General features: G+C 40.5%; 1 protein-coding gene across 1 annotated transcript in view; it reads right to left on the bottom strand.

Annotated features, from left to right (window-relative positions):
• Positions 1–5,254: 5,254 nt before the first annotated feature.
• Positions 5,255–15,427, bottom strand: part of LOC149287332 (annexin A6-like) — a 29,382-nt gene continuing 19,209 nt past the window's right edge. Inside the window, exons 13-25 of the mRNA XM_089492966.1 lie at positions 14,800–14,878; positions 11,911–11,992; positions 11,605–11,699; positions 11,185–11,298; positions 10,289–10,379; positions 9,379–9,458; positions 8,966–9,019; positions 8,351–8,368; positions 7,799–7,892; positions 6,929–7,024; positions 6,248–6,306; positions 5,514–5,636; positions 5,255–5,314 (exon numbers count right to left, since the gene is read on the bottom strand). Of these exons, the coding sequence (XP_089349092.1) occupies positions 5,255–5,314; positions 5,514–5,636; positions 6,248–6,306; positions 6,929–7,024; positions 7,799–7,892; positions 8,351–8,368; positions 8,966–9,019; positions 9,379–9,458; positions 10,289–10,379; positions 11,185–11,298; positions 11,605–11,699; positions 11,911–11,992; positions 14,800–14,878 (1,045 nt within the window). The remainder of the gene's footprint in view (positions 5,315–5,513; positions 5,637–6,247; positions 6,307–6,928; positions 7,025–7,798; positions 7,893–8,350; positions 8,369–8,965; positions 9,020–9,378; positions 9,459–10,288; positions 10,380–11,184; positions 11,299–11,604; positions 11,700–11,910; positions 11,993–14,799; positions 14,879–15,427) is intronic.

The following is a 15,427-nucleotide window of genomic DNA, read 5'->3' as shown; positions in this document are numbered from 1 at the left end:
CAGAAGAGCAGCTAAGAACTGAAATGTTGGTTTCTTCTGCATAAGGGAACTAACATACCCATGTTTTGCCCTTCACTTGCCTTAGGTGCAGTCGGTATCACTCTAGGCAGAGTAAGCAATGAGGTCCATGTCTGGACTCACCATTACACTTAGAGGGAACCCCAAGACATTCTCAAGGAAAATACTGCAGACATAAAAGGGGAGACTATGATTATTTCTGTCTAGGTGTTATTGTCCCCCCTTTTTTTTATGACCACGTTCTTGGAATGGTGAGGAATCCAGAAAATTTTATTTTGCATTACTTTTGCCAACCACTGTACTTTAGCTGTAAGCCAAATATATGTAAAACAAATACACAAACTATTTAGATTTCACTTTCTCTTTAGATCCGTGGAGAGTTGCACGGACCTGTAGATGTTAAACCCAGTAACTGGTTCCAAGGAATGTGAAATATAATGACCTCACCAGGTTCTCACTCATTGTCCATGTACCTCTTTGTCCACATAGTACTGATTACAGGTTTGTCATATGGTCTTCTGCAGAATACTGGCTTGGCACACATTTGATAAGCTCCTAAAGATGGTTTGATACTGTGATTGCAAGACAAATAAAAACCAAAAGTCCGGTATGAGACAGAAGCCTGGAAGTGGCAATCAAATGAAAGTAACTCTCAAATCTGAGTGGACATAGTTTCTGAGCACGGGAGATGTAACTTGCACAACTTGACACATTAGATGACAGATGTATTTATTGTATAGGTTTAGCACTCATGTCTTGAGTCTGTGGTAGGTGCATAGCTCCAACATTTCAGATGTCTAAATCGGGCATGTGACAAGAGAACGGGGCCAACCGTGGAAGTAGATGGGATTGGAGGTGTGACCATCCGACCACCTTAACCAAGTAGCCACTTTATGACGCTAGCATCACCAGGAGGCAAATTGTGAGCTGCAATGATTTTTCACCTCGCTGGGCCGGTCAGGAGAGATCAGAGGATATCTCCAACTAGCCCACTGCCTGCAATAGCGGGGCAGCTAGGCTGCTACTAGGGACAGCAGGGAATTGCCTGAAGGTAGGGACTGTCCTGCAAAAGCTGGGACTGTTGGGAGGTTTGTAGGTGAATGTATAATGTAGTCCCTTTTTAAGTGTATACATCCTACGTACTGCACAGAAGTATTTGACATAAGATGCTCAGCAACATGTGATGGGAAAATCATGTGATTACAGCTCCACCCACTTACCACAAAACTTATTTCCTCCTCATTTCATAATTCTTACTTTCCCAAAAACAGTTGAATCTGGGTGCCTAGTTGCCCCATGGCTGTAAAGCCGACCCATGTGTCCTTCAGATGATCTTTCCGGTCCATGTTCTCTATCTCCAGGTAGCACTTGGTATCTTGATGCCTAATACCCTTAACCGTTAAATGTCAAATATCATTCTAAACAAAAAAACACATGCAAGGACTAAAAATAGCTTCAGTTAATTATATCATCTGCTTTGTATTTTTTGGTAATGCAAACCTTTTTTTCCTGTTGTGTCTGTGTGCGTAAGTATAAAGACAGCTATATATTCACTCTGTGGTGAAAGGAATTCCCCTTGGCAAAGAATCAAGGTCTTTGTGGCTTACTTCAAATTCAAACACTGAAAAAGCTTTTCAGTAAATATTTTTGCACCGCTCTATCGCTGTATGATGTCATTGTTTTGCCGTTTCCAAAATTAGTATTCTTTTCATTGAACTGTGGAGAGGAAAAAATAGTTTCTTTGTTCAAAAACATATATTGTAAATATGTGAGCGCATGGATTGTTCGCTGCATCCTCTTTATTAACCCAAACAGGACCCCCCCGTACTTGTGTCCATGCGTCAACAATAGTAGGTTAGCCGCGGTTGGAAGTACCTGAGTTGAATGTTCCCTTTACAGGTCACGGAGGGAGATAATATAATCACGAAATCAAAGTACTTCTAAAGTCATGTTTGAAAAGACACAGATGCCATCAACTGCTCTTTCTGATAGTTGAGTAATCCCTTGAAAAATTCATGGTGTTCCCCTTGCAAATACAGGAGGCAGAAACACAGAGTGTGCAGAATCCCCAAATTTCCCCAACCGCCACTACTTGGCTCTATCTTAGTCAATACAAGATCCCTGATGCGCTGAAATACCCCCATTGATTTCAATGGTGGTGCTTTCCGCTCACTGATTGGGCAGCACCTCCTACAGTAATTTGCTTATTTAATTAGATTTAACCTTAGAAAGTACCTTAATATATATTCTTTATAGCTTTTTTCCGCTAGCTTATTCTCTTTCATTGAATCAATGATTTATAATTAATGGGGAAATTAATTATATTTTATTTTAACTTCTCACTTAGATACGTACATACTTCATACTTTATTTATAGTCCAGTGGCAAAGAAACAGATAACCTGACCTTGTCTGCAAGAGGAAGTGGAACATAATTTAAAGGCATATGGAAACACAGGGTGGCTGTACCTCTCTCTCTCTCTCTCTCTCAAAAAATAAGGTATTTGTACACAGATAAATTATATATATATATATATATATATATATATACACACCGATCAGTCATAACATTATGTGTAATGCCCAAGAGCAATGCAGAGGCTGGGGAGAGCCAGACCACCACAAACATCGGGGGCCCCAACATTACATGAAAAAGTGAACAGCAGAGTCGTGGCAGGGCGGGCGTGAGGAGTGTAGTGTAGTGCACGAGGAACGGCGCGTGTATAACGAGATATCGAACGATAAACAAAAAATACATAAAAAACAATAAAAAACTGCCGAAGTCCGAAAGTTCAATAGACACTGTCCATGTTGTGGAAACACAGACACGGATGCGGTAAACGACACAGACTCACTGCCAGGACAGACGCAGAGTCTCATCGGAGGACGAGAAGCCGGGAACAAAGCCAGTCACTCAGGGGACTCCATCGGCCTGTGTCGCTGCAGTCGTGGCCCGTCGAATCCTCTTTCTGCGGTGCACCGGAGCCGTCCAGGACTTGGCAGGTTCAGTGAGCTGCTGGGGAGCTGCAATAGAGAGTTCCCAATCCGGAAGACGAATGGCTGGAAGATCGAGGTGAGTGAGAAAAAACTCCAGGTCGCTGTGGTGACGAAGGGTAAAGACATCCTTGTCCCTGCGGGCGATGAGTACGAACGGGAAGCCCCACTGGTAGGGTATATTCGCTTCACGTAACATTGCTGTAACTGGTTTGAGGGCCCGGCGTTTCTGTAGAGTGATTGGGGAAAGATCTTGAAAAATCTTGATCTGTTCTCCCTCGAATTCCATGTCGCCCGAAAGACGACACGCTTTCAATACCGCCTCCTTAACGGAGTATTCATGCAAGCAACATACCACGTCCCTCGGTGGTGCCGAAGGGGGGCCTCTAGGACGGAGTGCCCGATGGGCCCTGTCGAACTGTATCGGGGTGTCGTCGGGCTGCTGGAGAAGCTTGTTAAATAAGGATTGCAGCGCCTTGCGGACATCGGCAGCCGAAACTAATTCGGGTAGGCCTCTGATGCGCAGGTTGTTGCGCCTTCCCCTGTTGTCTAAGTCTTCTATCTGTCTGTGGAGGGTGGTAAAAAGTTCTGAGTGATCGTGGTGCATAGCAGACAAGGCATTGACTGCTTCACAGGTTTTAATATGATCTTCCTCCAGCGTAGCAACCCGGTCACCTATATGCTGGACATCTTGTTTGATCGCGGTAAGGTCAGCTCGAACCCCTTGTAAGGCCTGGTCCAAGGCGGCATCGATCACCGAGACCAAGTCCGCCTTCGTGGGTAGCTGTTTCAGGGCATCCTGCCAGGTAAGTGACATTGTCGGAGGATCTGGGAGTGTTGCGTCTTGGTCTAGCGAGGCGTCATCGGAGCATTCTCTCGCCCGACTCGAGGGAGAGGGCGCCATCTTGGACGCATGGCCTCGGGTGTCGGAGTCTTGTGAGCCCCGAAAAAAGTGCCGCAATGAGGGCGCCAGGGGTTTCTCCTGTGTGCTGGAGGCTTTAGGAGTGCTGGCAGAGCGGTTGGACTTCCCCATGGTCGTGGTGGAGTGAAATAAAAGCGCTTAGTCCCGAGACGGTAGACGGAGCTGCGGTCTTATGCAGCCATCTTGGATCGGCGCCGGCCCCGCCCCCCAGCCATAACATTATAACCACTGACTGGTGAAGTGAATAACAACGATAACCTTGTTATCATGGCACCTGTCATTGGGTGGGTTATATTAGGGAGCAAGTGAACATTTCATCCTCAAAGTTGATGTGTTAGGAAAAATTGGCAAGAGTAAGGAGCTGAGCGACTTTGACAAGGGCCAAACTATGATGGCTAGATTGGGTCAGAGCATCTCCAAAACGGGAGCTCTTGTGTTCCTGGTCTTTAGTGGTCAGTTCCTATCAAAAGTGGTTCAAGGAAGGAATAATAGCGGTGAAACGGTGACAGGGTCATGGGGTGACCAAGGCTCATTGATGAGCTACTGTAGCTGAAATTGTGAAAAAGATCTTAAGGCATAGTGATGTGTGGAACGATGGGTAGGACACTGGGATGGACATAGGGCAGGCTGATGGAACGGGCATGGGGGTCCAAGCCTTAAACATACGGGCCACACGATTTCTTTTGGCAGCCTTGTCTCTATGCCGCAGTGAAACTCTATCGATCTCTAGCAAATCACAAAATCTGACTTTACATTGGCATTGTGATTGAGTTATAGTTTCTTTATAAGGAAATATGTAAATGACACGTTGTAAGGAAGGACATGTTATGTTAATCATTAACGAAAATATTCCTTAGTGATTGTAGGTTACCTTCTTATTGGGTATGTCCCTATATTGAATCTATAAAAAAGAAGATACTTTTTCACCATTTTTTGCCATCTAGAAACATTTATTTTAATTTTGCCTCCTGTGCTCAGGAAAGAAATACAACCAATTGAATTTGGTGTTAAAGGGCAGTTTCATACACTGGTTCCATGTCCCTGTTTCTTTGTAAGAGAAGCTCAAAGGTATTCCAACAAAGTTTACTAATTGTAACCAGCTACCCTTTTTTTAATCTTCTTCATTCCCTCCCATCCACCCACCCAGTCCCAAGCCAATGGATATCTTTAATGCGCTATCTGTAACGCGCTATCTTCTTGCAAAGTTTGCTTTTCATGTGTGTGTGGTCATCAGGTCCAGGACTCTAGCTAATGTAAAGACATTTGGTATGTGGACTTCTGCAGCCACATCTTGGACTTGAGTGCGATAGATCTTCGTAGATTAGTCATCACCGCCTACGATGGCCAGCAGGGCTTTGCAGTAATCCCCAGACGTTTCACTCTGTAATACAAGATAATAGGCAAATTGTGAGTGATAATATTCAGCGAACAGAACTGGTGATTGGGTGCATGGAGAAATCGATGTTCGAACAACGCAAGTGTGATCCTACATCGGGCAATTTTATAGGCAGTACACGGAGACAAATGTTCTAGGACATTGGCAGTGCCTTGTTATAAGAAATGCATGTCTGGTTATTTACCTCAATGCAATGGTGCAGAGACTTTTCATACGCTGCCTTAAACTCTTGACGGATGTTGAATAAGTCGATTTCACTTCTGGACACCAAAATCCTGCTGAGTGTTCTTTCATCTGTTCCAGCTCCCTGAGAAACATACGCAAAGAAACGTTTAATTCTGTGAGCAAGGCAGCGACGTGAAGCAATCAGGATTACGTGTGTTGCAGCTAGGTTGTGGACTCACATGGACACACCACAACACAAACACTTGACACAGTAAATGTGGCTGACAAAACCAAGCCACTTCCACCAAAAAGGGATAATAACAGGCAGAAAAACGGCAAACCTAAAGTTAATTTAGCTGCTCCCATGTTATGTTCATAAAGTAAGGTTCTAAAATATAGGCTCATTTTTATGTGTTCGTAAATCGCATACTAATTTTAACCCTTTAATGATTTTATCATTCATGAAAGTGGCAGATAAAGTGTTTAATAGTATCCACGCTATTTTAGATTACACATAGATTTACTAGTAATTATTTTGAATTCCTTCCCCCACATCATATAAATGAACATAAAAAGGACACCGCTATCCAGAACCATTGCCTCTTCAGTCCTGCTCAGACAAGAAAAGGTGATAGAAAACTAACGTGTCAGGTGATGTAAACAGAAACTAATACCCCAAATCTCCATTATAGGATTCATTTTCCCCCTGCAGACAATGATTAGGTTTTTGCCAAGACATGCCTCGTGACCTACCTTCATTGCTTTATAGAATCTCTCCGCAAAAAATGCTGGCTTATTTTTCACACTGCGTACTGAGAAGGAAAAAAAGGAAAATGAGAAAGGAATGAAAAAACCAAAACGCCTCTGCTACAGATGAGAGGTTGTTAAAGGGAAACTATTACCTTTACATCTTTATAGCATAGATAAATGTATTACCCAGGCTCCTAGCCTTGCAAACCTGCCTCAACTACCAGCTTGCATACCCTTTCCTCTTTGCTTCAAATACATGAGCATTGCTTTTTTTAATCTATAATCACATTGCTGCCTAGAACACTGATTTCTAAATGTAGAATTTGGGAAATGTTACAGAACCTCCTTGAGCGTTTCTGCTGTTGGCATCATTCCATTGTGAAACTTGTTCCATCGCCTACCATGTTCTATGTAGAGATTGTGTAGGCGTAATCTCCCCCAATTTTCCAATGGATGAGCCAAGAATGGGAAAATGCTCTGTTTCTTTGGATAAGTAGTAATTTTCTCCTCCACATGTTCATGGGTTGAGCCACCCACATACGATGGAATACAGATACATGCATGGGCCACGGAAGCTAATATATAACCACATGTTGCCCAATCCCATTGCAAATTGATGTACAGGCTGGAGAGGAAAATTAGGAGGGAGAGCCGTATAATGGCGTGACCAAGAATGCTACTCACCAATGGCAACAAAAGCACTCTTGACATCCCCTGACATCTCTTTCTTAATGGTCTGTTCCACATCATGGTTCGTCTGCTTGATAAACTCCTGGAATACTGTGAAAGATTATTGCAATAGTTAGGTATATGTATGAAATTACATGTATGACATGAGTATCATCACATGCTTTGTGGCTAATGTGTGTATATAGGCCCTTGGGGTGCCTTTTTAACAAACAAATTCTATAAATGTTAATGGTATTTCATAGGTTAGTAGCAAGAGTTATTGGTAAATAAAGTTGCACATTGTGGGTAGTTGAGAGATTGCTTACTTAGTTGGAAATGGTTGGGAAACGGTGGTTTATGTAAGCTTGGTTTCCGAGAAAGCTTAATGAATGTTACAAGTGAATTAATGAATGTTACAAGTATTTTTTGTTTTTATTATTATTTTTAAAGGTGGGGGGGTCATTTTCAGTTTTGGCTAAGTGAACCATGAATGTTTTGGTCCAGAATTTTCATTTTGGTGCATCCCTAGAATAAATAGAACTATTTCATTTTTAATTATCCTGAATCCTGAATTTGTAGTCACAAAACTTTCTAGGCCCAGAAATCAGTGAGAGGAAAAGTAAAGGTTTTGTGTCATTTGCTTTATTTTAATCTGCATATTTTATTAAAGGCCATATTTTCTCACAGTGAAAAATGAGTGCGGCCCTCGCATGTATACAATTCTGATGAAGTGGCCCACTGCAGAAAAAACTTGGACGCCCCTGGTATAGATAATGGCCCTATCAGTTTGCTGCTTGACACTAACTCTACTAATGTATGTATGTATATACAATGTATTGTTCTGCTTCTCCCACTGGACAAGAATATAACAGTATTGTAGTTTACCTCTTTTGAGATGTGGATAACTACGTGTGCACAAGATGGTCATGAAGCGTGTCTCCAAGGAGCTGGTATCACCAGATACAGAGTCAGAGACTTCCTACAAAGAACAATTTGATTTGTAACTTCCATAGCTAAAATAATGAAAGTACCAGAAATACAGAGTGACCCACCTGAGTATCCACTTACTGAGCAGCTCTAAATTGACTTAAGTTCTCCTGAGTGGAGTTCCCATTGACCTTCTTTGGGTCTCTTTTGATCAGCTAAATGTATTCCTCTTATTCTATCTGAGCTGTGCATTTTACATTGACACGAACTGGTTCACACACCCACCCATCATGAATAAAGCCATGAACATGACTCCAAGGTTATTTGATTACATTTACAATTCACTTGGGCCAGCTTAGAGCTTATTGAATAAACTCTAATAGATGGAAGAAATAATAGGTTTTGGGACCTTCAAAGCAAATTATCCTGTGTAATGCTATGTACAAAGGGAAATTGTTTACAAGAAAGGGTTGTACAAAGGAACCAAAAACAAGAGAAAATGCTACTCACCAAAACTGAGGCAAGAATCTATATTTGAGCAAAAGAAAAAAAAACTCTGATTAACACAAGGTTGGTTATAATGATACTGAGATAATTAGATAATTTAAGGTGAATGAAGCTGTATAATGCTATCCACAAACATATTATTTGGTTAATTACCTAGGGCTATACACAGAAAATTGTTTGTGGAAAACTGCTCGTGTGGAATGTACCCAGGGTTTGGCAAAACATACTTTACTTTTTATAAGGAGAGTACCAAGATTTTTATCTATCACTTCTATAATTAAAATAACACAATCATGTGTTTTGTGCATACAGCTGAATAAACTCTGCACCACCTACTGGTGAGTGTATGAACTGCAGCATAGACCTACATTTGACCTGTGAAAACCCCTGTGACATTGTGTTGGCCATGACACGGGGTAGGTATGCTGACAGCAAGCCAATGTTGGCAAACATCCCCAAATTACGCCCTGCTGCGAGCTTGCAAATGTTTATGCAGCTTTAGAGATGTATGGTTTCCAACAATCTTCTCTGCATTTACTCTGTAATTTACCGCCCCATTTCTCTTGACAATACTACATTTTTTTCGATATATGAACCAATATAACGACATCCCTTTACCTTAGCATCTTCTGTGGCTTTGTCCATGTCTTCACCACCCTCATCTCGGTTACCCTAAAACATTTAAAAAAAAAACAACAACAGATACAGGTTTCCACAACAGTATGTGAATGGAAAGAAAGCAACTGGTACACAAATGATACATTGATATAAAGATATAGCCTGCCAATTACGAACACGGGAGTATAAACACACATCCAACCGGAAAGAGGGTGTCTTTTTTTAAAGAAGTTAAGACATATTATATGATGTTATACAATGAAGAACATAATCAAATTAGTAAATACCATTATTGCATGAGCCTCTAGAAGCTTCACACCCTAACGTTTCGTACAGTAGGTGTACAGCAACCATCACTCCTACAGCTAGCGTCTCTTTAAAAAAAAGAATATTCATTGATGGTGATAACTCACCGAACACAGTGACACAAGGATCCTCTTCAAATGTCCAGATGTGTCTGAGCTTACAGCATCTTCCAGTGACTTGTGATAAGCTTATGTTTGGAAAGAAGATACTGATGGTTAGTCAGTTCAGTGTTGGAGAGCACATATGTTATCTAGGTATTACTGTGAGGGAAAAAAAATTGGATGGTCAGACTGGCCAACTGGATAGATTATATAGGCTACCGACAAGTTTTTGTCTTGCAGTACAAAAAATGTATACTCAACATTATTTTCATTGCACATGAATTCTCTATAATGTACGGAGCTGTCAAGGAGCATCCTGCAGTTTGAAGTCATATGCGCTCATTGTTAAGTTACCTAGCAGACAAAGGAAAAAGTTCTGATCATGCCTGCCAAATGTTCTTACTTATTTGGGGCAGACTAGATAGGCTGATTTATTCCTGTCTGCCGTCAAATTCTGTGTTAAAAATTCTATGTGGGGCTCTCGCTAGCTAGTTGACACAAACAAAGCCCCAGCAGACTGGATCCCATGATTATGGATACACCATGGCAGTTTTTGTGGTTAAAAAAAGCTTTGTGGTGGAAACAACCAGAACCTTCCACATGGTTTCTTGTGCTCTAAGCAACATTGTCTCTGGTCCTCTTCTCTTGCGTGTTTACAAACTTAGAGGAACACCAGGTTGTGATGTTCTCCACTCAGTCAGCACCCCAGGTACATACATGCAATGTAAAGCTGCCAATCCTACTTACTGGTTGTGAGTAGAGTATGACATAAAATAAATTGCCCATGCACCATACCATCTATCTAAAGAGACCCAATATTGGGGTCCCCAATAAACAAAAAACAGATAAGATGATATCAAAATAAAGTAAAACTTTTGTCGCACTCAAAGATTTCCCAAGTATGCTTATGGGTTACCGTTCTGATAAGCTTGGTTAATGGCATGGATCTCCTCATTTGTTCTGGTGGCCAAAATTTCAATTAGAACTTTTTCATCTGTCCCTGCCCCCTGTGAACAAATAGATTCAAAACTCTTTCATGCATCAAAAACATAACTATTTGCCCATATCTCTTGTTATCTATTGTTTGTTTGAATATGAAAATAAATCCTAGAAAAAATAAAATAAATATATAAACATTTATAAAAATACATTTCGTAGAAAAAGTAATTCTTCAGTTATATTAAATTCAAGAGACAGGAAATAGATTTCCCTTCTGCCCAATCAAAAAAATCCAAAATTAAAGAAAATGCTAAACAATATTTAAAGGTTACATGGACCCTGAATTCAGACCCACCCTCCCGCTAGTTTTTTTTTTGTTGTTGTTGTTATATGAGAACTTGTTTGCCTAGTATTTACCGAAAAGTCTGTGATATCTTTCGGTGGATCCAGATTTACATCCTTGTCTAAAGATATTATTTTCTTTAACAAAGACAACAAGTGACTATAAATGCAAACGCATCTAAAGTCAAAAACCCCTTAGAGTGTCTCCTAGAATGTCACCACTACACACTTAACAAGGACAACTTTGATGTCCCCTCTTGACTATGCCATGCCTTGGTTTTAATGGCTGACATTATGTTTACCGGCATATATTTTGCTTTACGTAGAAGGAAGTATATATGGTGGTAGAGTTGTGTATGCATAGCACCACTGCCAGCCCTCATCACCTTGTATTGCTGTAGTACTGGCTAGTATGGCCTACCTAGTATGGCCTACCATTATACCATTTATTTATGGTATATTTATACATGTATATATGCCATAGAACCTACTAATGCAACATGCTAGTAACCAAATGCAAATGAAAAATACCGCTATGGCTTTGTTTAACTGCTTGGCATCAAACTGGGCCGGTGTCATCATAAGACCAAGGATCAGCTTACACAATGTACCAGAGAGTTCTGATTTCAGATCCGCCATCAGGTCCTAGAAAAGGAGAAACATGTTGTAAGCCTTCAAGATAAAAATGATGAGCCATACCTATCAGTAGTGAGAATAATAATTTAATGCTTTGGGTGCCAGAATGCTGAACACGGTATAGGGCTATACTTTGGGTAACTTATCTGCCACTTCAACTGTTAACTTAGCCAACTTCCAATTATGAGAAATGCCATTTTTGAAATATATTGTGAAAGATACGTCATACGATCAGAGCAAAACAAAAGGCCAAAACCAAGATTGTACTTCATATAACAAACTAGAAGATTGGGGAAAAAACCCATAAACACTTACCCGTCCAAAGTGGGACTTAAAAGCCTTTAATATTTCCTGCCTCTGAGAATTACTGCGCTTGGTTATTATGTCAATGATGGCATCTTCATCGGTACCTACGGTAGATACAAACAAAGTTATATTCCTAATCCCCAGGCTGTAGCGCTGAAGCTGTAGTGTTCTAGTTGATAAGTATTGATCGCTAGATACTGATTTGAATTCTTTATTGGTGGGGCTATATGGGACAAGTTCTCAGGCATGAGTGTACACACAGATTTTAGCTGAACCTCATCAAGGTATACTATCTTGAATACACAATATGCTTACCAATTCCCTTCATGGACTTCCTCAAAACCTTCCCGTCATTGTCTGCATTGAAACCTGATGCAGGAAAGATGGTTCCTTTCAGCTATGGAGACATTAAGAAACATAAGTAACTTCATTCCATCACAAAAAGTTGTTCACCTTTATCGGTGTAATGGAACTCAAGCACATAAATAATTATGAATCCAAAAACTACATTTGTTTTATAGCCAATGTTTTGACCTTTATCTACAAGCCCTTGCCCTGTAATTTGTGCCTTGGATTATCAAAGCCTCAGTACACTACATTAATTACGCATATTAGGCTATTAGCTATTCTATATCAATTTGTCATGACGAGAAAGTGTTAACTTCACTATGGATATGTAATGGGTTATTATTACCTATTGATTTAAATAGCAACATTATATTCTGCAGCGCTGTACCATATTATTATTTATAGCCAATGGAATTCTGTCCCAAAGGATACTATTCAAGACACCAGACTTGTTTAGTTCCATGTCATGGTGTTTTTTTAAGACTTGAAAATTTTTTTAAATATCGATCCTAAGCAGGGATAACCAACAGGTAGGCTGAGCTGTTGAAATACAAACTTCACAGGATCTTGGTTCAACAGCACACGTATAAAGTGATATTTACAGTGGCAAGAAAAAGTGAACCCTTTGAAATTACCAGTATTTGTGTATTAGTTTGTCCATGTTGAATACATCAATCAAACATTCAGAATGTGGGTTGGAAAACGTGAAAAACTTCAACAAAAGTTAGTTGGAGGCAGGAGTTAGCAAACCTCGAGTCGAATCAATGAAACAGGTGTGTTTCAGAGATATTTTGACACAAAAAAACATTGTGAGTTTGCTCTTCTCAAGAAGCATCTGCTGATGTGAACTGTGCCTCACAAAAAGAAATCTCAGAGAATCTCGTGAATTGTTGATTTGTATAAAGGTGGAAAGGGTTACAAAGTCATACTGAAGAGTTTACATATTTATCAGTTCACAGACAATTTGTTTATAAATTTAGTTCTGTGCCTACTCTCCCTAAAAGTGGGCACCCAGCTAAGATGACTCCATGGGCACAACGCAGAATGCTCAATGAGGTCAAAAAGAACAGCAACAAGAAGTAACAGCTAAAGGTTTGAAGAAATCATTGGAACTGGTTGAGATCTCTGTTCATGAGTCTACCATATGCAAAACATTGAACAGGCATGAAGTCCATGGCAGGACAGCACTTTAGAAGCCACTGCTCTCCAATTTAACATCGCTGTTCATCTGAAATTTGTCAAAGAGCACCTCGACGCTCCGCATCGCTACTGGGAAAATGTGAAAATTGGGGAAACAACACCCAGCACTGCATATAGCATAAAAATAGGCACCCACATGAAAACATCCAAATGATGAAGTATGGTGGAGGGAGCATCATTATTTGGGGCTACTTTGGACAACTTGCCCTCATGAAGGTCATCAGGGCACAATGAATTCTCAACTTTATCAAGGTATTATATAGGATAATGTCAGGGTGGCTGTCCACCAGTTGAAGCTCAATAGAAGTTGTGTAATGCAGCAGGACAATGACCCTAAACATCAAATCCCCCTTTTTTAGTGGATCAGTCAAAGCTCAGACCTTACCCCATTAGAGATGCTGGGAAATGACCTCAAGAGAGCCGTTCACACAAGACATGCTAGGAATATGGCTGAGCTAAAGCAGGTCTGTAAGGAAGAATGGCCTAAAATTCCTCCTGATATTAAATCCAAGGGTTCACTGACTCTTTCCACCAGCACTGAGAATGTTTAATGGGTGTGTAAATAGCTTAAGCACATTGTGTGTCTCTAGTTATGACTTGGATGTAGATAAGATCCTATTTTTTGAAGAATTTATGCAGAAAACCAGGTGATTCTAAAAGGTTCATTTACTTTTTCTTGCCACTGTAATCAAAACAAGCAACACATTTAGTTATTGATACGAAAAACAGTCTATAAGCATGTAAACAAAGCTTGGGAAATAAAAGCATATTTTCTGCAAAAGAATAAAGAAAAGTGCATTTAATTGAAGGATAATTAAGAATCAACTGGTTATTTGGGAATCAACAGAATCTACAGAGCGCTAAATAAACTGCATTTCTAAGAATAAAAATGAATGTTAGTTAGATTTAAAGCCAAACAGAAAGATTAATCAGGGCCGGATTTTTTGGGGCATTACAGGAAGAACGTGGGCACGTCTAAAATATAGCCCATCCACATTTAAATACGGCTGTCTCCGATCTCAGCCACCACCCTAATGCCACCCATGTTCCAGCTATAATGGTTTTAAAGGGATAGTAAAGTAGCAAGCAAACTGCTGGGAAATGAAGGGCTTTTATATCTATGATGCTAATCCATCAGTCTTCCAAATCAGATCCAGAGCTCTTAGATTAATTAAGCCAATTTACATTGAATTAACTAAAAAAGTCAGTTAAAAAGTACAGGAATGTTGATTGGACCTTGGATACCCAGAAAAAAAATAGTTGACTTAGCCTCTCTCATATTACCCATGGAAGCCCTCCGTTTTTAGCATTTAAATCGTACTATCCCTTTAATGCCATTTTATTTTGCCAAAATCCGGTCTTGAAATCATAAATGCGTCTTCAGAAAGTGCTAGAATGCACTAGAAAGTTAGCAGGAGAACCCAAACCAGTATAAAGTTACCAGAATCATCTTATCAGTGTTAGCAGTCACACCACGTCTAGTGAAAAGCAGGGGGGGTGGATATTAGAGTGTTTGTTATAGAGTGCATTCTCGCTCTGGCTAATTCGTGGCAAGCAAGCAGCATGGCGGATAGCGGCAGTCGGCCAGGTTAAATTAACTTTGTTAGGTCAAAAAGCAGCGCGAAAAAAGGGATAAGATGCGGCATCTGCTCCAACCTCCACGCGCATTGCGGCGCTAAGCTCCCACTTCTGATAGGCTGCTTGAGCTGCTTCTGGGAAAAACTCCCCAGCGGCGCTGGAAAGAAAAGGGACAGCCGGTGTGTGACATGTGCCGGAGATAAACTGACATTTGCCATTTCAGCAGATAACGATGGTAAATCAGTATACTTATAGACCAGATATGTTGCCGATAAAAACACCCCTGCCATATGGAAGCAGAGAGCTCATGTCTGGTAAATCTCCCTTTGCGTAAATTAGAAGGCAGCGGGCAATATTTACAACATGTTGGCAGTTTACAATGCCAAAAATTTATTTAATGAAATATCCTTTCTGATTGCTTCGTATTGGTCAATCGGCCCAAGATTTGCTTTTAATAAATTAGGATATGTCAGGAAATATCAAAACGTATCTACTAAGGTGAAATCTGTCTCTCTAGTGAATTCAAAATGAGCACCTATTTCTTATCCCTATATATAACACTGAATTGGGGTTATTCATTAAACTGGCTTTATGGGCTATTCACTAATGGGGTTCAAGGTTCAACTCAGCCCTTATCAGGGGAAGGACCTGTCAGGGTCCTTCACTACCCAAGATGTCCACAAGACTCCTAGAAATGAATAAAGCT

Source organism: Sceloporus occidentalis, unplaced genomic scaffold (assembly GCF_023333645.1).
Source record: "Sceloporus occidentalis isolate IW3139 unplaced genomic scaffold, rSceOcc1.0.p SCAF_62, whole genome shotgun sequence".
Classification (NCBI taxonomy): domain Eukaryota; kingdom Metazoa; phylum Chordata; class Lepidosauria; order Squamata; family Phrynosomatidae; genus Sceloporus; species Sceloporus occidentalis.
Note: the sequence above shows the minus strand (reverse complement) of the source record. Positions and strands in the feature narration are given on the sequence as shown.